Raw genomic sequence first — 22,890 nt, 5'->3', positions numbered from 1 at the left:
TCACCGACCTGCAGCTGGCCGTGGGCGGCGCCCGGGCCGGAGGCGCCCTCCTCGGCCTGGGGCAGTCGGTGACGGCGGTGGCCCGCGTCATCGCCCCGCTCCTCTCGGGACTCGCCCAGGAGCTGAGCCCTTGTGGCCCCCCCAGTCTGGGGGCTGCGTTGGCCTTAGTGGCTGTGTGCGTTATGTCACTAAACACACCTCGCCTTAGCGGCGGCAGGAGTGACACATTAAAAAGTGAGTAGGATGCGCTTGGACGCCATGAAGGAGCAGAGGTGTGAGGTCAGGGACAGAGGCCAGAACGAGGGTGGGTGGTGTGAGTGGAACTTGGGTTATGCACGGGCGGTGTGCTGCGGTGCCGGGCAGCCCCGTGGTCCCTCAGCTGGGCTCAGTGGCCCCTGTGTTATGGGAAGTGCACGTGGGAAGGCCGAGGTGGGAGCGAAGCTTTCCCAAAGGGTTGCTCCCCCACGTTTACCTGACAGCCTCCTCGTCCCCGCTGGGCGAGTGAAGTTAAAAGGTTCAAGGGGCGAAAAGCCACGAGCTACAGGATGGGGAGATGGCTGTGGAATAACAGAAGAGGACATGCAGAAGAAGGGTGGAAACCACAGGCGTTTCCCTGCTGAAAAATATACGGCATGTTAACCAGACACTGACCGTCTGGAGCATGGGCTTCCCGCTAAATTCCATGAGTCACGACGGAGCTTTTCTGCTATCAAAATCCTAGAGACTGAAGAGTTGCTTTGTTGGAACCAGCCTGTTGAAGCTTTCTCAACACCGGTTAAAACTCAGGTGCTGACCTCACGTTGGAGACTGAGGCAGGGGGCCTGGGTGAGGAGGAGAAATCTGTGGTTCTCAGCAACCACCACTGGCAGTTCTTCATGGAGGTAGAAAAAGGATCATAGTGACACATGCTGGTTTCGAATAAAGTAAAAGCCAGAGACTTGGCTATTTTTATTAATAGCTGGCTAAATTTGGACTTGAAATTGTTTGTAATCACAGTGTCTTAGTTACCCTTTTCCCGGTTCTCAGCACCTGTCCTCTGACAGTACAAACATATCTGGGGCCTACTCCGTGTTCATTGCTTCTGAGCCAGCTGAGCTAGCTTCCAGTCGGACTCCATCCACCTGGACATGGGTTGTGCTGATCTCTTCCTGGAAGCCTGCATTCCCCTCGGGCTGCATCCTGACAGTAGAACCCGGTGGTGAAACCTAAGTGCAGGAATGCTTTTAAGATGAGTGTTTTATGCAGAGTGGCATGCCATATTGGAGGAACTGGGTTCTGCCATGTCTTGTGTTAAAAATCATTCCCTTTATCTCATAATTTCATGTCTGAAAAGAGAAAAGCTATGTTGATGTGCAGGGAAATGTTTCGGTGTGCCTTCTTCTAGGTCTTCCTTCAAGTGCTATTCCCAAAGCGGCAGCCAAGGGCCAGTGAGAAGCCCACAGGGAGGGTTAGCATAGACTAGCAGGAAGGCATGTCCCAGGCTCGCTGACCACTGGGGCTGCATCATTTATTAGTACAAACTCCCTGTTTTCCTCGCATGCTGCCTAAATTCACATTCCTTTTCATCCTCTTAATTAGTCCACTAAGATAATATGCCGGTTTTCAACACAACACACATATAATTGTAAAAGGTATTTGAATAAACTAATTTGTTATAACTTTAATATTTATTGTTTGTACAGCAGAAAAAATATTTCCTTAGTTTTATAAGTTCTGTGTAGGATAAACTCAAATATTTATGAAAATTAATTAGAAGTATGTTTTAGTCTGAAGATTGTCCTCTTTCTGTTTAATTACAAAAGAAAATATTAACTTTTTATTAGGTGTTAGAATTGTGAGCTTTTACACAAGCACTAAGTGCTTTTGCAGAGACCAAAATATTACATAAAATGGCCTTGCCCTTAACGAGCATGCTAAATGTCATGGAGACTAGACTCAAAAGGACAATAAATACGGAGGGGTTTATGAATGAAGTAAAGTTTCAGAAGAGTTCTCCAAAGATTGTCTTTTCTTCACTCTCAGAAATAATCAGGTTTCTTACAAGCTCTCATATATAGCCACATTTTTATTTTTAAAATCATAGCACTTTATTTTTGACGTTAAAAGAAGCCTATAAACTTAATGAGGCTTTATAATTAATCAGACGCATGGAAATATTGCAATCCAAAGATTGATCTTGGTATATAGAGAAATATTTCTGTTACTCTCTCCTAGTGATTTTACTTTTTTGTTAGCAGGATTGTTTTTAGGTAAATATTTTCTTAACAGTTTGTGTTATCTGGTCTGATGTCTTGCTATTTGAAGTGTGGTCCAGAGAGGAGCAGTATCAGCATCCCCTGGGAGCTTGTTAGACATGCAGACTCTCAGGCCGCAGCTCAAACCTACAGGGGACCATTTTAACCAGGTTACTAGCTGATTTGTGTGCACAGTAAAGTTTGAAAACCACTGGCCTAATGAAGGGTATTTGTATCGTTTACAGATTGTAGTCTCAGGGAAATTAAATCTGCTCAATTAACCTTTGTGTTTTTCACATTCTCTTGAGTAACTTCCGTACTCCTTTTGAAAGTTATCAGGTTGAGCTACATGAAATTGCTGTTTTTGTAAGTCAAAAATATCTAAATAATGGTTCGACTTAATATTATATGGAATCTTATCTTGAGGTGGTATTGACCTTACCTGAAGTGTTTGTGAAGGAAATGTCCCCCTTCCCAACATTTTGCCAACCGTAACTGGTAAATGCCAAGGAGCAGGTCCTGGGGCTTGGGTTCCATGAGACATGGCTTTTCCTTGAGCAGAAGGCACACCTCTGCCCTCCCATCTGGGGCATGAGCAAAGCTCGGAAAGGGGCATAGTGTGCCTGGCACAGGAGTAACGTGCCAGGCTGCAGACCCAGGAGTTGGCCTTCTGACCAGTCAAGTCTGGGAGAGTTATGCCTGGAGACCACGGAAGGGGCTGGAATCCCTGATTCTGTGCCCTGCTGCACACCCAAGACCACAGTAACCAGACTCTGCAGCCCCCGCTGCAGGAGTTCCTGTGCACACCCGGAGTTGGGACTTGCTGGGCTAGGTCATGAAGGGCTCATCCTCCCTGAGCTGGGGTTGAGGTTTTATTGACAGGTGAGGGTGAACCACTGGAGATGCATGCTGGACAGTGCTTGAGGACATTCAGGTTTTAGAAAGGTCCCTCGGGCTGTAGCAGGAGGATTAATTGGAAGCCGAGAGAGGGGCAGTCTGAACTTTGGGGCAACTTATCCAGATGAACAGGGACAAAGAGGTGGGCATGGGGATGGGGTAATCAGCTGGGAGAGGAAGGTAGGCCAGACTCCGAAAGGCCCTGTGACACAGGTTGTGGCCCTTGGGGTGACTCTGGGAGGGGCTGTGGGTGACCCCAGACGTCTAGTCTGACAGAACTCGGGGCGAGGTTAGAAAAGCTAGTGATGAGCTTCCAGCTCATTCTGCACCATCCCTTGTTAACTGGCAGAGAATGTGTGTGGGCATTCATGGGAGGGAGCCGTTTCTGCAACACTGAGGAGATGTTTCAAAGAGTTGCTTGGCATCTTTTCCTAAGGACACTTCTGTAAGATATTGAGAAATCTATCAGGAATGAGAGTAAGAACAGTGGGGAATTTTCATGTATGTCGGCAACTGTATTCAGAGAACACCTGTTTATTTGGAAAGCATGGTAAAAGCTGTCAGTGTGAGTCTTCACACCCCATTTCTCCCAAACTTCACAATAGCCTTTAAAAAGTCTCTGAAATAAGGGGATGCAGATCTAGCCAGGATGATGTATAAGGCAGCTGTTCTTGGAACCGAGTGATGGATTGAAAAATCTTTTTTTCAGTCCGAATTTTTTTTTCTGAATAACTTGCTCATTACATGATTATTTCTTTAATAATGAAATCCCTTTAAAATTGTAATGAAGTAGTATTGTTTATTCTAATAGTATTTTTAGAAGTCATTGTTGTATCCTGATGTATATTTCTATTCAGGGTCCAGAAATGCTTGAAAAATTTAATTTCCAGTGTGCTAAAACATACCGTAATAGTAAAACTTCTGGCTTTTAAAACCATTATTTAATACCAAATTCAGTCACATGTCCCTTAACGATGGGAATATGTTCTGAGAAAGGCTTTGGGAGGTGATTTTGTGTGATCATAGAGTGCACATCACAAACCTAGATGATAAACCTACTACACACCTGGGCTCCATGGTATACCCAGTATAATCTTACGGGACCACTGTCTTACACGCGGTTCGTCATTGGCCAAAATGTCACTAAGTGGTACATGACTGCATATACATAATCTAAAGTTTATTCTGTACTCATGGCCAGTAAGTAGTCTTACAATAAAATCTCCTCAAAAGTAGAATTTATTTCTAATTAAGCACAAGCACAACTATTAATGTATTTTAAAACATTTACTTTAGATCTCTCATTTTTCCCAAACAGGTCATACAACTCACCAGATATTTTATAGATAGCTCTCTCTGAAAATAATAAAAATAAAATTCCTGTTTTCTTGATTCAATACACTGTAAGAAGTTGTGCTAATTCTTATTTTTAAAAGATACTTATAGCTTGTGTTGTTCCTTGAGAGAAGATAATTATGAACGTTAAGGATGGAGTGTTAATTACTACTAACTTACACGGCATTAAAGTGAACTATAAGGATTTTGTTTGAACAAAAAATTGTATTTTAATTAGTCTTGATTTTGATAAATAAAAATCCTTTTTTCAAAGCATCCACTGTGGGGGATAAAAGTTAAAATGCCTATTAATGGCAGGTAGCAATTAGCAACGTGGATAGGAGATAACCTTTCTTCAGGCTTATCCAAGAATCTCTATTCCACTTTGAAGAGTTGAGGCTCAGGCACTTATCTAGACAGGACTGTGTTTTGGTGTGACAGCTTACCTATCTACACCTATCCTGAGTTTACTCAATGAAACTGAAACCATGTGACATCTCCGAGACAAACCTAATTCAGTAAATGCACTCTGCTGCCGATCCCAGGGCCCGGCCTTTATGGGTCTGTAGCTACAGGGCTGGTTACAGTTTGCCTTAGACGTTCTGTTCTCTGTGGCTGAAGCACAGCCTCTGGCAGTGCCAGTCTGTGACATCACTGACAAGGGTGAGCATTTTCTTTGGGTCACCTTCACAGTACCTTCACTGTGCCATCTTGGGAATGAATGACACACTGGAAGTAAACCAAGTTGTACTTGCCATTCAAAATAACATTCTAGCTAAAGGGAAGCACTTAAACTAGATGCCCAGTAGTAAAAGGCAACTATGGTAGCAAATATAGTAAACATTAATCAGGTGCCAAAAACTATGTATTAGTGAAAACCTAAGATTTAGTGGGTTTACGTAGCTCTGCATAATATTTAAAAATCATTTGGTAAGACAATGATTGGCATAAACTTTTTTTGTTTAAGTTAGTTTGGGAGGGCAGTATTTAGTATTTGAGCATGCATTATCTTTGAACACTTAATAAGGGCCTATTTTACATATAGAAAGTAATGAACCAATTAAAATGCTGATTTCTCTAATTAGGTTCTGTTATACAGTAATAGAGCACTATGGGATGAATGTGTCCCCCAAAGTTTCATGTATTAGAAACAACCCCCACCACGACAGTGTTAAGAGGGTGGAAAATCCTATTCTGGTCTTTGAAAGGTGCGGCCTCGAAGAGGTGATCAGATTGGGAGGGCTGTGGCCCTAAGTGGATTGATCTATTCATGGATAAATGGGCATGGGTCTGATGAATTTAAAAAGAGAGCAAGTGAGGAGGAGGACTCTCTGGCTCAGCCATTCTCATCATGAGATATTGTGCATCTCTATGCGGTCACCACCAGGAAAAGGCCCTCACCAGATGTGTTTCCTGCACTTTGGTCTTCCCAGCCACCAAAACTGTGAGAAATAAATTATATGTCTTTATAAATCGCCCAGTTTCAGGTACTTTGTTATAAGCAACAGAAACGGACTAATTCATAGAGTTAGCCCAGTTTGAGAGATATGTATTTGACACTAATGGAATTGAAATTTTCAGTACTCTCAAATTCTTACCTTTCAGGAATTCTAGCTATCATGACCCCATTTAGCACAAATGAGAGTGGTTTGGTATAAATATAAAAATTGGAATTTCTGGGGCTGTTCTGGTTTCATGTGATGTATCATTTTCTCCATAAGTGATTAATGTTTACCATAATTTAATATTTGAACTTTTGTAAGAGTTTTTGCAGAAACAAGGAAAAATGTCTTTTGTGTACTTATACGAAGTTTTTGTTTGGCAAACAGAGTTACCATAATTGAATGCAAAGAGCCTCATTTAAATTAAAAATTTAGTTACCAGTCATACTTAGCAACTCAACAGGAGCCAATGAAATAACAAAAGGAGAAAAGTGTTTGAATATTTCATTCAAGGCATTTTCTTACAGAAGCGAAAATAAAATCACTGCTGCTGTGTCTGGCCTTCTGTCTACTGTACACCTCATGGAATGACATTTCTACACCCTACAGTATGAGGAAACAGATGCCCGTAAAATAAACCTCTGTGATGTACTGAAAGGTCTGGAAGTAGGTTCTGAACCATTCAAAATGGTCCATATGCTGCGTAGATTGAAAATGTGATAATCCATTTAGTGTAGAAAGGTTAACTCTATACCTAGAAAAACTCCTTCCCTGACCATACAGGTGAGACACCTGACCCACAATTTACTGACTATTCTTAGGGTAGTAAAATAGAATTTTGTTTGAAAAATTGCAGAAAAAATTGCAGAAAATTAGGAAACCGAACAAAAGGGATCAAAAAACGATGTACCAGCACAACATTAACAAAGTTGTTTGTAAATTACATCTGGGTGCTTCACCTGCACATCCCGGCAGTGGCTGACCCCAGTGTGAGGATGTCGACCATTGTGTGTGGAGTGGGTGAAATTGGAGAAATTCTGAAGGAAAGCATCTTCTGTCAGGGACAGAGACTGTGGCTTGTGTCATGTGGCCTTTACCCAATAGGGCACTGGCTTTCCTTAGAACAGGGTCGAAGAAAGTGCCTGGTTAAAAAATGGGACACAAAGTAGCGGCAAGCCACTCACTTTGCCCCAAAAGGGAAGAAAACCGAAAAAAAGCGCATATCACCATCTGCCCTGAGTCTGGCACGTTCTAGTTCAGGGTGACAAGGGAAGCCACATGCGGTGTTCAGGCCTCACCAGGAAAGGCCCACGGCTACTTCATCTGGTCAAGGGGATCTCTTCAGTCCCTCTTTAAAGAATAAGTCCAGCGTGCACTCTGAGCTAACAAAAATATTAACGTTCTCATAATTGATTATGAAATGCCAGTTTTAACATAAATGTGGTCTGGGCAGTGCATCAAAAGTAAAACGTGCTGAGACCTGTAACAACTCTGCTGCTCTGTGCTCTTATATAAACAAACACCTCTACTCTCCAGTTAAAACAGCTTAGCAAAAGCTGAAAGAAATTTCTCCCAGATATTTTGGGGGCATATACACAAAACACATGCTTTTAAAAGTATCACACTTTGGGGCCAATTTCTAGTTGTTTGCTAACTGGTTTAACTGTTTCCAGTACTCAGCCCTTAGAATTACATATAAAGCAGTAAGCCCTGACTTTTCACTTATACATAGTTCAGATCAAATTTGGCACAACACCGACGACCTATCAAAATTCTGTAGCCACGTTAAGACTTTGGTTGGATCAAGTGTTGTTCGCACTAAGGGAGTCATTTCCAAAGGGCTGGGGCCCTTTCTGTATACAATTTAGATTGTTATGGTATTTAGTTAAAGGATCTCACCTCCACACTCTCTTCTATAGTGACTAGAATTTAATAGTTAGAAAAACTACAGAGAAAAATCTAAAGTCATTTATTTGTACTGCCTTTGCCATTCAACAAAGAAAAAATTTAAACCAATAAGATGACTTAGATGTTCCTTTTCAGAAATTTACACAATGTCATCCAAATACTTTGACTCTTAATTACTGAAAACTGAATTTGGTTTACCTGCTTAACAAGAAGTGATTTTAAAATATTCATATTTTCTCCTTCGGTTCCAGAAAGTTAAACTCCTTATAAAAATGTCCAGTAATACAGAAAACCAGGAAAAATCAGGAAATTTATTTTTTAAGGTCATTTTCAATTTCCAACTTCCTTTTCAGATTTGATAAACCGTAACTATCCTGAATATCTACTCAGCATTCTCAAAAATACCCACCACATCTCTTGATGAATCATATTCCTATAATAAAATTCTATGTTAGTTTTAATTTCTTTTTGGCAGAAGAAATATATATATATCTTTATATAAATATCTTGATTTAAAATAGAGATTTTTGGCCCAGGATCCTAAGCTTATAGTTTTCAAATTGCATTCTGCACTGCTTTCCACCGAACAGCTTGGAGAATTCAGAAAAGCAGCTGTGCTCTTATGAATTTGCACCTTGTGTGTCAGTCCTCTCTGCCTCATGCCAACAAGCTAGCAAGATCTTAGGACAGGAGAAAAAAGGGTAGAAGATTTACTTTTCCACCTTAATGGGGGTACCGCTGGGGATTTGTGTCTTTTTGTCTAATTTATTCATGTCTTCTCCCCAACAACACAGTGGGCACTTGTATCCTTTGCTGTATCTCCGGTGTGAAACCAAGAGACCACATGAGTGGCTTCATTTAATATCCAAACCCAGATGGGCCGGCCCGGTGGCGCACTGCGCTAGTGCGCCGCTTGGGAAGTGCGGTGGCGCTCCTGCCGAGGGTTCGGATCCCACATACAGACCGGTTCCCGCTCACTGGCTGAGTGAGGCGTGGGGGCAACACCGAGGGTTGCGATCCCGTTGCCGGTCCTGGTCCGGTACGGGGGCAACACTGAGGGTTGCGATCCATTGCCGGACACAGAAAAAGACAAAAAAAAAAAAATATCCAAACCCAGAAATTTAGAGTTTTGTTCCAGTAAAGTTTTAAAGAGGTATTATTCAGGGAAAAATAAAATCTGCAGTTTAGGAGACAGATTCAAATAATAATTTTTAATGATTATTTTCTTTCTGCTATACTTTGAAAAACTATTCCAATGAGTAGAATCCAATTTCATATGAAGAATTTAAGTTACTACATAATTAAAGGGGGAGAGGTAACAAATTACAGAGTAGTGCAAAAAAAAGAAAATAGGATTCCCACATTCTCCAAAGGGCTTCCTTAATAAAATTTAAAACCTGTAATCTCTCTGATTTGTTAAATATTGGAATATATTTATACAAATTCTCATCATTGTCTGCCCTGAGCCTCTGACCTGGAGGCTCAAAGTTCAAAGAATGTTCTACATAAAAATTCTACTTAAAGCAGGTGGTTATAGACGGATATGAAAGGAATCACCTGCCTCCTCCTCCCAGCATTGCACAATATAAACCCCACCAAGTCAGGAACTTCAAACGCTGCCACCACGTCTATCAAACACCATAAGCCGGTACTGTCCAGGCAGACTTTCTCTTTGCACCATTTAAACGAGAAGGGGAGATGGCACTTATATGTCACCTCCAAATGCACAGTAGACAGAGAAACAAATTAAAAACCAGCTGACCCTCATTTCATAGAAAGGAGTACTGGGACCTCCAGTATCTGCCTTCGGGGAGGCAGGTCACTGCACCTACCTGGCGCTCTTTTCCCAGTGTGAGTCATGAGCTGCCTCTGTCTCGGGCTGTACTCTTCCTGTACCAACTGGTCATCAGCTCAGGACAGGGAAGGGCCCCCTGCCCTGAGCTTATGCCCCTCCTCCAGGAACCCCTTTATCCCTTGGAAAGATGTGCTCGGTACTTAGTGCCATTCTCTTAAAAACTGATTATAGATATGTACATTTTTTTTCATAAATAAAATTTGAGGCATATATGTAATATATTAAAATTTTCACCAAGGGTGTGTTAAAAATTTCAAGTTCTATCATTCAAGTTCAATAAAGGCACACATTTTTTTTTTTTCTTCAGACCTGAAAATAATACAATGGCTACCAACAAGTCACAAGAGACATTTGGTGGGACTTTTTTCTTTGATTTTCTTCTTCTTGGGATAAAAATTCGTCCCATGAATCAGTGGCAGGACTGTATCACCCAAAGAAAGTATTCAGATACACAGAGAATTTTCAGCAAATTCCAGGGCTGTGTCAGGTTTCGGGGTGACCACCACGGCTGTGCCACGTCAGCCACCCAGCTCTGTTTTGGCCGTTTCCATCAAGGCTTCTCAGTCCCCGATCGGGCTTTCCTGTTTCCAGGTTCTGATGCCCTCCGGACCAGCCTCGGTGGCGGCTTGGGTCGGTCGCCTTCAGTCAAACTGTCTTCCCTCCCTGGGCCAAACTGGCCTTTGGACAGAAGGGGCTGTCGTAGTACGCCTGGCGTCTGGGTGCCCCCCTCTTTGCTGCGAGGTGCTGGGGGGGTGCTGGGCTGCCCCCGGTCGGAATCAACATCTACCTCGTTCTTCCACTCCATTTTATAGGCCTGGGGGGCTTTCCTGGAGAACTGTTCAGGCAAGAAGCGCCTGGATCGGGGCTGCAAATTGAGTACGGTGGTCCCGGCATCTGCGTCTGAGTCACTGCTATTACCATCTGCCGCAGAGCAAGAGAAGGACACTGTGGGCAAGAACTTTGAAGCGAAGGCCTTACAAGCGACTTCAGCACATTACTGCAACATGCAACCGCTACACCCTGGGCCTCTGGGGGAAGGGAGGTGAGAGGCTCACGCTTCCTCCACGGGACGTCACTGAGCCTCTTGTGTAATCTGAAATCAATCGTTCCTGTCCACAAGTGTCCATTCATGCGAATTTTGAAGAGCTTACTGTGTGGCAGACACTGTCCCAAGCACTGTTAAGTCCATTAGCCCATTTAATCCTGACAATCACCCATTCTATGGATGGGGTAACTAGGTTCCAGAGATATTAGTAAGTGGTGGGGCTGGAATTCCACCCGAGACCTGCTGGCAGTAGCCACCGTGATCTCACCTGCCCAGTACAGGAATGATCCCAGCAGCGCCCAGCTCAGCGTCGGGCACACAGTAAGCAGGGAGATGATTGATTACCCGCTGTGATGAGGATTCATGCCTTGATTGGAATCTCATAAATAGCTTTGCTGATTTCCTTTATATTTTCAAAAAAGGACCCATACACCAGTGTGCGCTTTTCAGACAAAAGGAGGCCTGGTAAGAACCTGATTCAGGTGCCGGAGTTGTGTGGGTAAGACAGTGGAGGGGACGCTTGCCCAGGAGTGGAGACTCTTGGGAAGTGACAACAGGTTTGCTGGACACAGGGGGAAACTCGGACCACTGTCCTGAACGTTCACTGCTGCCTCTCTTCCCTGTCCTCCATCCCCATCTCTCTCCTCGCCCTCCATTACCACCAGCCATCACTAGACTGTCCTCCTCTGGGTTAACTAAACAAGCAAAAAAAAAAAAAAAAAGAAAAAGTGAAGGGGTAATCATTGTTACATCCCGAATTTTAATAACATGAAATCCTAACAGTTCTTCTGAGGTTCATAGAAAAAGCTTGGACATCTATGTAAAGATTAGCACCAAACAAAGAGATGTTAGATCTTATGACAAAGCTTTGATAATTACAGCTAGAAATAAAATAGAAGATTGCCTTTATGAAAATATATTAGAATTATTATAAAAATTCAAATACTTACATATTTGCAGACTTACAACTTTGTTTGCCTGCTCAGTAACCCCCATGGTGACAATATTTTTTTTGCTTTATCATATAGAATCATTACAGAAAATAACTGATTGGATAATCTATAATCTGCACAGAATGCCACTCAAAAAGTTTGTAATGCTAATAAAAGGTCATCCTGTTATTATTTTAGATTTGCAAACTATTGATCTCGTCCTTAATGACAATAGAAAAAATTCTCTATTTTATAAGCATTAGTAAAATTCTCTAAAATTCTCTTTCATTCTCTAAGAATGAAATTTAAAGTTTTTCTGCTTCAAGTCTATTCATTACCTGCATTAGAAATATTCTTTTTCTTTTGTAGCTTTTCTGGAAGCTTTGTATTTTTAGGTAAGGATAAATATCGGGAGTTTGATGTAGAACCCTGTAAAAGAAATAAAAAGCATTATTTAGACTACATAAATGGCATTTACTGTATACAGTATTAGAAGCTGAAAATTTTATGGCAAAACTTGGTGTTAAAAATTAGAATTTTAGTTCTTGATTCCAAAATTTTCTTATGAGGGGCTGGAACTATTGTACTTGAAATAACTAAATCCCTTTCAAAACATAATGGAGATCTATACTGAGGAAAATGTAAATAAATGGGACCATTAGAAACAAGATTGTGAAAACCACTGGGTGTTCTTAAAGAAAAGCTACTGAAATACCCTTTTATAAAAGTATTACTAGGAAGTCTTAAAACCTATTCATATGGAAAAGAAATCTGTAAAAAAAAAGTTAAAAAGTTGCTCATTTAAGTTTTATTTAATTTAATAAATCTTGAAAATGATAGAACAACAAAAAGTATTACTATAGCTAATTCACTGACATTTGGAATGCTACAGTCTCTAGTTTAATTAACTTTTAATTGACACTGCTACACTTTGCACATAAAAACAGATAACCTCCTTGTTCACACATAACCATTTTGATCTCTGATGACACAATACAGAATATTATCAAAAATAAGATGCAATCCCTGCAATGTTAAATCAGCGTCACAACATCCCTTTTAGATGGCCTTCCTTATCTATCAGCAGTGCCGCTCTGCCACCTGACACCTCTTCAGAGAACACGCAGCCTGCCCACCTTCGGACGTTTGCACTGGCTGCAGCCTCTTCCTGGAAAGCTCAAATAGCACCTTCCACATGAAGCCCGGCCCAGCCGTTCTGTTCAACACTATAACTTGACTGCATCTTCCCTCTGCTCCCAATCTCCTTCTTCAGCTCTGTTTTTATTTTTTCCACAGCACTTTGTGCCTTCTAACATAACACATACCTTACTTATTCTGTCTATTGCTGGTAGCTTTCTCCCCCAAGAGAATATGGACCCTACAAGCATAGAACCCTTTGTCAATTTTGTTTACCAATGTATTCCAAGTGCCCGGAACAGTGCCTGGAACATAACAGATATTCAACAATCACTTGAAAAGACATTATCATCCACTGCACCCCAGAATTCCTATGAATCAACCCTCAGCAGCCACTGGAGCAGTAGAGCTGAGGTGCTACCAGCTGACCAACAGGCAGTCATGGCCCGCCTGGGAAGCCTTCTGCGTCCCCAAGGCACAAGCTCCAGTTACCCTGTGCTCTCGATTCAAGCTGCTGTCTTTCCTAACGCTCTCTCGCAAGCTGTGCCGTCGGCGGATCAGAATCTCCTTGGCTTGTCTCTCACTGGTGTCGGCTGTCAGATTGTGTCTGTTGTACGACAAAGTCTGAAACGCAAACACATAAGTGACATTTTACCAAAAAAACGATCATTTCCCCAGAAATTCCAAAACTTTACCACGTTTTTTTGACTTGCACCTCAGCTGGGCACTTACGACTTCCATGCAGAGCAAAAACTTTAAAAAGTAAAAGTAAAAAAGTTTCAAAATTTGAAAGCATTCATTCTTTAATAAAAGTAGATGAATAAGTATTTTTTCATTGAAAAGCATGACCTTTACAAGTGAGAAAAATACTGAATTCATCAAGTGCCTTTTTGTACCTTGTGTGTATTTGGCCATTGTGAGCAGCTGGGAAAAACCAAACACAAGTCATCTCACATACTCTCTAATGAATAGGAATCACCGGTCTATATAAAAAGCCACTTTGAGCCACTTGGTGGTGCCATGCCCTCTGTTGTCACATTGAGAAAGCTGCTGCCACCAGCAGCAAAAATAACGTCCGAATATTTGAAGGAGTAAAATTTCTAAACTAGGGCTGTACGTGGCATCCAGCCATGGTTTTATAAGCTATATAGAAGTGTGCTTCCTAAAATAAATCGTAATTAGTAATTAGGTTCATTTTCTGATAGAATTGACATGTTCTTCTTGGGAACATCCCTGTGTCCAGAACTGTATTAGGCCCTGTAAAAAGATGCAAAGGTAACTTAGAACAAGACTCCATTCATGCCTTGAGGAGTTTACCATCTAGTTGGGCATCTGAGGGTAGCAAAATAATATGAAATCATAAGAGGAACTGCTAAAATCATGTAGCACAGTATAAGTTCCAAGTGCTAGGGGTTAACAATGGAAATGCAGTGAAGGAAGTGACTCAGAGGATACATTAAAGGAAGAAACTACAGCACTTTATGAAAAGCAAGGAGAATTAGATGTATTTTTAAATTTTAAGCTTAAAGCTATTTCCTTTTAGAAAAAAATGGCAATCAATTCATTTCTAAACAGTTAACATATATTTCTTTATCTCCAAGCCTATAGTAGCAGAACTCCCAGGGGACTCCGAGGACTCCGAGGCTTTAGCCGTGACAACAGTGAGACCCTGACAAGACAGGATGCTGGGAAGAGGGGGCTGAGAGAAAAGGAGACGATGCCCAAAGTGGGACCCACTGAGGCTGGAGTATGATGGGGCATCCAATTACAGCACAAAAACAGAAGGCATATTTCAGCCAAAGGCAAGTAAACATTTTGCTAAATAAATTATTCTCACTCGCTGACGTATTTGATAGAGATTCCGTGATAATATTTCTCGAATTTCATCCATTTCACCAGGTGTAAGCTTCCTTATTTTTTCTTCACGACACTCACTGTGAAAGTTTAGAAAAACAAAATTTTACCATTCCACAGATATTAGAATTATGAATTTTCTTCCTTAGAGGTATAACACCATTATATAAGAAGGAGAATCTTTGTTCAATAAATAGTACTTGGGAATTATTTAATATTTTAAAATAATTCAAAATTATAAAACTTAACATCAAAATCATTCACGCTAAGTTTAATAATCATGCACAAGTTTTCACACAGTCTGTCCATGCATTTTTTTTTTTTTTAAGGAAGAAAAAACTATGCTGGCTTATATGAGTAATGCTATAACTTTGTTATTTCTAACACTCCATATCAACTTCATAAATAAAATAGAATTGGTTTTTTTCTGAGAGAAACTTAATCAGCTATATTTTACTACTAAGGCATGGTCTTAAAAATTCCTAGATATGAATATGTGCAAACACACCATTTATTTTATATATATATAGTTAATTCTCATTATTTGCAGATGTCATCTTTGTGAATTCACCTACTTGCTAAAGTTTATTTGTAAGCCCGGTATCAGTGCTTGCGGTGCTTTTGCAGTCATTCACAATCACGCTCAGAGGAGTGAGAAGTCTGAGTTTCTCAACACACCTTCCCAATGGTGCTGAGCGACGAGATGTTCTGCCTTGTTTGAGCTCACATACTGCAAATAATGTCCTTTTCACAGTCTGTTTAGTGACATGTTTTCATATTTTTATGCTTTCTGTTGGCGATTTCGCTGTCTGTAATGGCACCAACCATAGTGTTGAAGTGTGACCCTAACCACAAGAAGGCTGCAATATGCCTTACGAGAAAATATGTGTTAGAGAACCTTCATTCAGGCATGAGTTATAGAGCTGATGGCTGTGAGTTCAATGTGGATGAATCAACAATATATATTAAATAAGGTGTCTTTAAATAGAAACACACATAAAACACAGTTATGTATTAATTAGTTGACAAAAATACTATAACCAGAGCCTTGCAGGAACCTAACCCTGTATTTCACCTAGAAGCAATGATGCAGTATTCAAAAATTTGTGTCCTAGGATACTTTCCAGAACATAACAACTGCAAATAAAAAGAATCAACTGTATTTATATATTTTTTACTCCAGCTTTTTCCACCAAAGCTTTAAGGGAGTCTACACAAATATATAGTACATTGAAAAATACAAGTAGATATATAAGTTAAGAAAACAAATTAAAGCTGGGAAAGCTAACGTACATAAATGCAGGTCTTGCAGTAAATGATCCAAAGACACACAAATTAAAGAGCACAGTTCTCTTATATTTTTTTAAAATGCAAACATGCCGTTACTGTATACCAACCATAATAGTAATTACTGGGGTACAAAAAATGGTGCACAATGGGTAATGAATACATACAAAAAAATAAACATGGAGGTTTAAGGCCTCAGCAGGACAGACTTCTGTAGTTCTTGATGATTCAATTTTGCCTCAAACTCAATTGCTCAGATTAATTTTTAAAGAAGTATCTTCCTAGGTAGAGGTACTGCTAGTTTAGACAGCCGTTCAGGACTCTAGTCAGGTTTTTTGATCAGCAAAGTTAACTCACGGATTTTTACAACATAAAAGGTAATTAAGAAACAATCTTTTTGATATATGATTTTCTTTTTTTTAATTTTATTTTATTTTGTCAATATACGGTGTGGTTGATTATTGTGGCCCATTACCGAAACCTCTCTCCCTCCGCCCTCTCCCACCTTCCTCTGAACAACCTCCTTTCTGTTCACTTGTCGTATGAACTTCAAGGAATTCTAATTGCTGTGTCTTCTTCCCTCCCCACCAGGTTATTTGTGTATTTATTTATTTATTTTTAGCTCCCACAAATAAGTGAGAACATGTGGTATTTATCTTTCTGTGCCTGACTCGTTTCACTTAACATAATTCTCTCAAGGTCCATCCATGTTGTTGCAAATGGCAGTATTTCATTCTTTTTATAGCTGAGTCGTATTCCATTGTGTAGATATACCACATTTCCCATATCCACTCATCTGATGATGGACATTTGGGCTGGTTCCAACTCTTAGCTATTGTAAAGAGTGCTGCAATGAGCATTGGGGAACAGGTATACCTTCGACTTGATGATTTCCATTCCTCTGGGTATATTCCCAGCAGTGGGATAGCTGGGTCATATGGTAGATCTATCTGCAATTGTCTGAGGGACCTCCATACCATTTTCCATAAAGGCTGCACCATTTTTCAGTCACACCAAAAATGTATGACAGTTGATTTTTCTCCGCAACCTCACCAGCATTTATCGTTCAGAGTCTTTTGGATATTAGCCATCCTAACTGGGGTGAGATGGTATATCTCAGTGTGGTTTTGATTTGCATTTCCCAAATGCTGAGTAATGTAGAGCATTTTTTCATGTGTCTGTTGGCCATTCATATATCTTGCTTTGAAAAATGCCTATTTAGCTTTTTGCCCATTTTTTAATTGGGTTACTTGTTTTTTTCTTGTAAAGTTGTTTCATTTCCTTGTATATTCTGAATTAATCCTTTGTCAGATGTATATTATGCAAATATTTTCTCCCATTCTGTTGGTTGTCTTTTAACTCTGCTAATTGTTTCTTTTGCGGGTCAGAAGCTTTTTAGTTTGATATAATCAAATTTGTTTATTTTTCCTTTGGTTGCCCATGCTTTGGGGGTCATATTCATGAGGTCTGTGCCCAGTCCTGCTTTCTGAAGTGTTTCTCCTATATTTTCTTTAAAAAGTTTTATTGTTTCAGGGTGTATATTTAATTCTTAAATCAATGTGAGTTTATTTTAGTATATGGTGAGAGGTATGGGTCTAGTTTCATTCTCCTGCAAATAGATATCCAGTTATCCCAGCACCATTTGCTGAAGAGGCAGTCTCTTCCCCAGTGTATAGGCTTGGTGCCTTTGTCAAAAATAAGATAGCTGTAGGTGTGTGGGTTAATTTCTGGATTCACTATTCTATTCCATTGATCAGTACGTCTGTTTTTATGCCAGTACCATGCTGTTTTGGTTATTATAGCTTTGTAGTATAGTTCAGTCAGGTAGTGTTATGCCTCCAGCTTTATTTTTTTTTTCTCAGAATTTCTTTGGCTATGCATGGTCTTTTGTTATTCCATATAAATGTCTGGATAGTTTTCTCCATTTCTGAGAAAAATGTCTTTGGAATTTTGATGGGGATTGCATTGAATTTGTGTAACACTTTGGGTAGTATGGACATTTTCACAATGTTGATTCTTCCAATCCAAGAGCATGGGATATATTTCCATCTTCTTGTGTCCTCTTTAATTTCTCTCAGCAGTTGTTTGTAGTTCTCATTGTAGAAATTTTTTACATCCTTGGTTAACTCTGTTCCTAAGTATATTATTTTTTAGTGGCTATTGTAAATGGGCAAGCTTTCTTGATTTCTCTTTCTGCATGTTCACTATTGGAGAATAGAAGTGCTACTGATTTTTGTGTGTTGATTTTGTATCCTTCAACTCTGCTGAAATATATCAACTCCAAGAGTTTTTGTGTAGAGGCTTTAGGCTGTTCGATATATAGGATCAAGATATGTGCAAACAGGGAGAGCTTGAATTCATTTTTTCCAATCTGGATGCCCTTTATTTCCTTATCTTCTCTGATTGCTCTGTCTAGCACTTCCAACACTATGTTGAACAGGAGTGGTGAGACTGTGCATCCTTGTCGAATTCCTGTTCTAAAAGGAAAAGCATTCAGGTTTTCCCCATTCAAGATGATACTCGCAGTGGGTTTACATATATGGCTTTAATTATGTTCAGGTAGTTTCCATCTATAGCTAATTTATAGACAGTCTTTATCATGAATGAGTGTTGAATTTTATCAAATGCTTTATCAGCATTGATAGAGATGATCATGTGGTCCTTGTGTTTGATTTTGTTGATGAAGTGTATCATTTATTGATTTGCATATGTTGAACCAACCTTGCATCACTGGGATGAATCCCACTTGATCATGGGGTATAATTTTGCATATGTGTTGCTCTATTCTGTTAGCTAGTATTTTATTGAGGATTTTTGAGTCTATATTCATCAAGGATATTGGCCTGTAGTTTTCTTTTTTAGTTATATTTTTAGCTGGTTTTGGTATCAGGGTGCTGTTTGCTTCATAGAATGAGTTTGGGAGAATTGCCTCTGTTTCAATCTTTTGGAATTGTTTGTTGAGAATTGTTGTCAATTCCTCTTTCAATGTTTGGTAGAATTCTGGTGTGAATACATCTGGACCTGGGCTTTTCTTTGTTGGGAGCCTTCTGATAACAGCTTCAATCTCTTTTATTGTTATTGGTCTGTTCAGATTTTCTACATTGTCTTGGCTAAGTTTTGGTAATTTATGTGTGTCCAGAAATTTATCCATTTCCTCCAGATTTTCAAATTTGTTGGCATATAGTTGTTTATAGTAGTCTTGAATCATTGCTTGTATTTCAGAGGTGTCACTGGTAATATCACCTTTTTCATTTCTAATTTTGTTGTTTGGGTCTTCTCTCTTCTTTTTTTAGTTAGCCATGCTAATGGTTTGTCAATTTTATTTATCTTTTCAAAAAACCAACTTTTTGATTCATTGATCTTTTGTATTGTTTGTTGAGTTTCAATTTCATTAAGTTCTGTTCTGATCTTAATGATTTCTGTCTGTCTGCTAACTTTGGGTTTGGATTGTTCTTGTTCTTCTAGTTCTTAAAGGCAAGTATTAGGTTGTTCACTTGCCATCTTTCCATTCTTCTGAAGTAAGCATTTAATGTGATAAATTTCCCCCTTAGTTCTGCTTTTGCAGTATCCCACAGGTTTTGGTATGATGTATCATTGTTTTCATTAGTTTCAATAAATTTTTGATTTCCTGTTTGATTTCTTCTTGGACCCATATGTCATTAAGTAGAATGCTGTTTAATTTCCATGTATTTGTATAGTTTCCAGAATTTTGTTTGTTATTTATTTCTAATTTTAATCCATTGTGGTCTGAAAAAATACATAGGATAATTCCAATGTTATTGAATTTCTTGAGACTTGATTTGTAACCTAACATGTGATCTATCCTGGAGAATGGTCCATGTGCTGATGAGAAGAATGAATATTCTGAGATTGTTGGATGGAATGTTCTGTAGATATCTGCCAAGTCCAATTGGTCTAGAGTATTGTTTAGATCTTGTATCTCTCTGCTGATTCTTTGCCTAGATGATCTGTCCAATATTGAGAGTGGAGTGTTCAGGTCTCCTGATATTATGGTATTAGTGTCTATTTTCTTCTTTAAGTCTAATAGAGTTTGCTTTATAAATCTGGCTGCTCCAACATTGGGTGCCTATACATTTACGATTGTTATGTCTTCTTGATGGATCGATAGTTTTATCAATATGTAGTGTCCCTCATTATCTCTTTTTATGGTTTTTAGTGTAAAGTCTATTTTATCAGATGTAAGAATAGCTACTCCAAGCTCGTTTTTCATTTCTATTTCCATGGTAAATCTTTTTCCATCCTTTCACTCTTAGTCTATGTGAGTCTTTACAGGTGAGGTGGGTCTCTTGAATGCAGCATAAACTCGGCCCTCCTTTTTAATCCAGTCAGCCAGTCTGTGTCTTTTGATTGAGGAATTTAATCCTTTTACATCAAGGATGTGAACTTTACGTAAGTTATTGAAAAGTATTGATTTACTCCTAGCATTCTATTGATTTTTGTTTGGATGTCTTAAGTGTCTTTTGTTGCTTTCTTTCTGCTTTACTGTTTATCTTCTGTATATGTTGGTTCCTTGGGTTGTAGATCAACTTTTATTTTTCTCCTCATTGTTGGCATTTTTATTTTACTAGTGGGTTTTGATTTTTCTTGAGTTTTTATGGCAGTGGTAGTTTTATGTTTCAGGTACCAAACCCAGTATTCTCTTGAGAATTTCTTATAAGGGTGGTCATGTGGTTTTGAACTGCCGCAGTTTTTGTTTGTCTGAGAAATATATTATTTGCCCTTCATTTCAGAAGGATAGCCTTGTGGGTTAGAGTATTCTTGGCTGGCAATCTCTGTGTTTTACTATTTTGAATATACCATCACTTTCCTTTCTCATTTTTAGCGTTCGTGATGAAAAGTCTGATGTTAGTCTGATTGGGGCTCCCTTATAGGTGATTTGACACTTCTGTCTTGCAGCTTTTAAGATTCTCTCTTTGTCTTTGAGTTTTGCCAATCTGACTATAGCATGTTTTGGAGAAGACCTTTTTGGGTTGAATACAGTTGGGGATCTTTGAGCTTTCTGAATCTGAAGATCTGAATCTTTTCCTATACCTGGGAAGTTTTCTGCCACTATTTTTGTTGAATATATTTTCAATGCAATCTCCTTTTTCCTCCCCTCCTGGAATACCCATGACTCAGATATTTGAGTGCTTAAGGTTGTCTAATATCGCTGTTAGATTTTTCAATGTTTTTAATTCTTTTTTCTTTTTTTTTTTTTGTCTGCCTGTTTTATTTCAAACAGCCCATCTTCAAGGTCAGAAGTTCTATCTTCTGCTTCTGCAGGCCTGCTGGTTAAACTCTCTGTTGTGTTTTTTATATCACTGAATGAATTCTTCAGCTCCGCAAGATCTGCTACATTCTTTTTCAGGGCATTGATTTCCTTGTACATTTCTTCTTTCAGGTCCTGTATACTTTTCCTCTTTCCATCGTGTTTTCTAGCTAAGTTTTCTTGTTTCTCATTTAGTTTCCTTAGAATTATCACTCGAAATTCCTTGTCAGACATTTCAAGGGCTTCTTGTTCTACAGAATCTAGAGCTTGAGAGTTATTATCCTTTGGTGGTGTACTTTCTTGATTTTTCGTATTTCTGGTATCTTTCCTTTGATGTTTAGTCATTGTGACAGGGGATTTCATGGTCCACTAGGTTTGACAGTATTGTCTAGCTAGGATCCTGCTGGAGCTGCCAGCTTGGCACAGCTGCCTCAGTGTCTGCTCGGTTGCCCACTGGTGCCTCGGGTGCATGGTTGCCTCAGGTCATAGGGCTCTCCCGGGATGCGCCTCTCTGGTCAGCATGCACTCGGCCAGGCTGGGGATGGAGTCAGGCAGTGGCAGCGAGGCCTACCTGCTGGGTCGCATGCTGGCACGACAGGGCGCGTGGTCTCCACAGATGCTGGGCCCCTCTGTCTGGGCACCTCTCTGATCGGCACATACTCTGCCAGGCTGGGGATGGAGTCAGATGGCGGCGGCGTGGCCTACCTGCTGGGTCACATGCTTGATATCTGATTTTCTTGTGCAATGTTCCCACTAAGTTTTTATGAACCTACGTTTGCATACCTCTACTGACAAGTGCACAACTTCCTCCCTGTTTATACTTAAATCATTTTTTATTGGAATATAATACAAAGAAAAAAAGTTTGAATTTTTTACATACACAGCTCAGTGAATGAACACACAATGAACACACTTATGCAACCACTACTCAAGTCAAGAATTGGAACAATAACCAGAACCCCAGAAACCACTTCATGCTCCTACTCCAATCAGTCACTACTTCCTGCCCTCTTCACCAAAGACAGCAGCTACCCTCGCTTATTTTTTTTTTTTTTTTTTTTTTTCCTTTTTCATGACCGGTAAGGGAATCACAACCCTTGGCTTGGTGTCGCCCGCACCGCGCTCAGCCAGTGAGCGCACCGGCCATCCCTGTATAGGATCAGAACCTGCAGCGGGAGCGCCGCTGCACTCCCAGCGCTGCACTCTCCCGAGTGAGCCATGGGGTCGGCCCTACCCTCACTTATAATATATGGATTAGTTGGGCCTGAATTTGAACTTTACGTAAGTGGAATAATACAATATGTAGTCTCTTATATTTAGCATCTTTCTCTTACCATTATGTTGAAGATCCACCCATGTAGCTATAGTTCATTCATTTTCATTGCTGTATAATATTCCAGTGCACAAATACACTGCAATGTATCCATTTTATTGTTGATGAATGTTTGGCTTATTTCCAACTTTTGGATATTACAAACAATACTTCTATGAATATTCTCATGTATATTTTTTGGAACAAATATGATTATTATTAGCCCCTCAGATATCCTATTGTGTAAAGTGCATCAAAAAGTCTCTTGTCCATTTTTCCATAGGATTTTCATTTTTTTTTTTTTTTTTTTAGCTTTTTGTCAGTTTTATGTGGGGATGTGGGGCAAGTCTCTCCTCCCACTCTGGGGTGGGCCCTTTCACTCC

General features: G+C 39.8%; 2 protein-coding genes across 2 annotated transcripts in view; one reads left to right on the top strand and one right to left on the bottom strand.

Annotated features, from left to right (window-relative positions):
- The window catches only part of MFSD9 (major facilitator superfamily domain containing 9), a 19,912-nt gene extending 17,458 nt beyond the window's left edge, over nucleotides 1–2,454 (top strand). Inside the window, exon 7 of the mRNA XM_008587066.1 lies at nucleotides 3–2,454. Coding sequence (XP_008585288.1) covers nucleotides 3–242 — 240 coding nt within the window. The 3' untranslated portion in view covers nucleotides 243–2,454. The remainder of the gene's footprint in view (nucleotides 1–2) is intronic.
- Nucleotides 2,455–9,008: 6,554 nt separating this feature from the next.
- SLC9A2 (solute carrier family 9, subfamily A (NHE2, cation proton antiporter 2), member 2) overlaps nucleotides 9,009–22,890 on the bottom strand; it is an 87,525-nt gene continuing 73,643 nt past the window's right edge. Inside the window, exons 9-12 of the mRNA XM_008587064.1 lie at nucleotides 14,623–14,719; nucleotides 13,278–13,409; nucleotides 11,987–12,077; nucleotides 9,009–10,592 (exon numbers count right to left, since the gene is read on the bottom strand). Coding sequence (XP_008585286.1) covers nucleotides 10,222–10,592; nucleotides 11,987–12,077; nucleotides 13,278–13,409; nucleotides 14,623–14,719 — 691 coding nt within the window. The 3' untranslated portion in view covers nucleotides 9,009–10,221. The remainder of the gene's footprint in view (nucleotides 10,593–11,986; nucleotides 12,078–13,277; nucleotides 13,410–14,622; nucleotides 14,720–22,890) is intronic.

The sequence above is a fragment of the Galeopterus variegatus genome, unplaced genomic scaffold (genome assembly GCF_000696425.1).
Source record: "Galeopterus variegatus unplaced genomic scaffold, G_variegatus-3.0.2 Scaffold4240, whole genome shotgun sequence".
Classification (NCBI taxonomy): Eukaryota; Metazoa; Chordata; class Mammalia; order Dermoptera; family Cynocephalidae; genus Galeopterus; species Galeopterus variegatus.
Note: the sequence above shows the minus strand (reverse complement) of the source record. Positions and strands in the feature narration are given on the sequence as shown.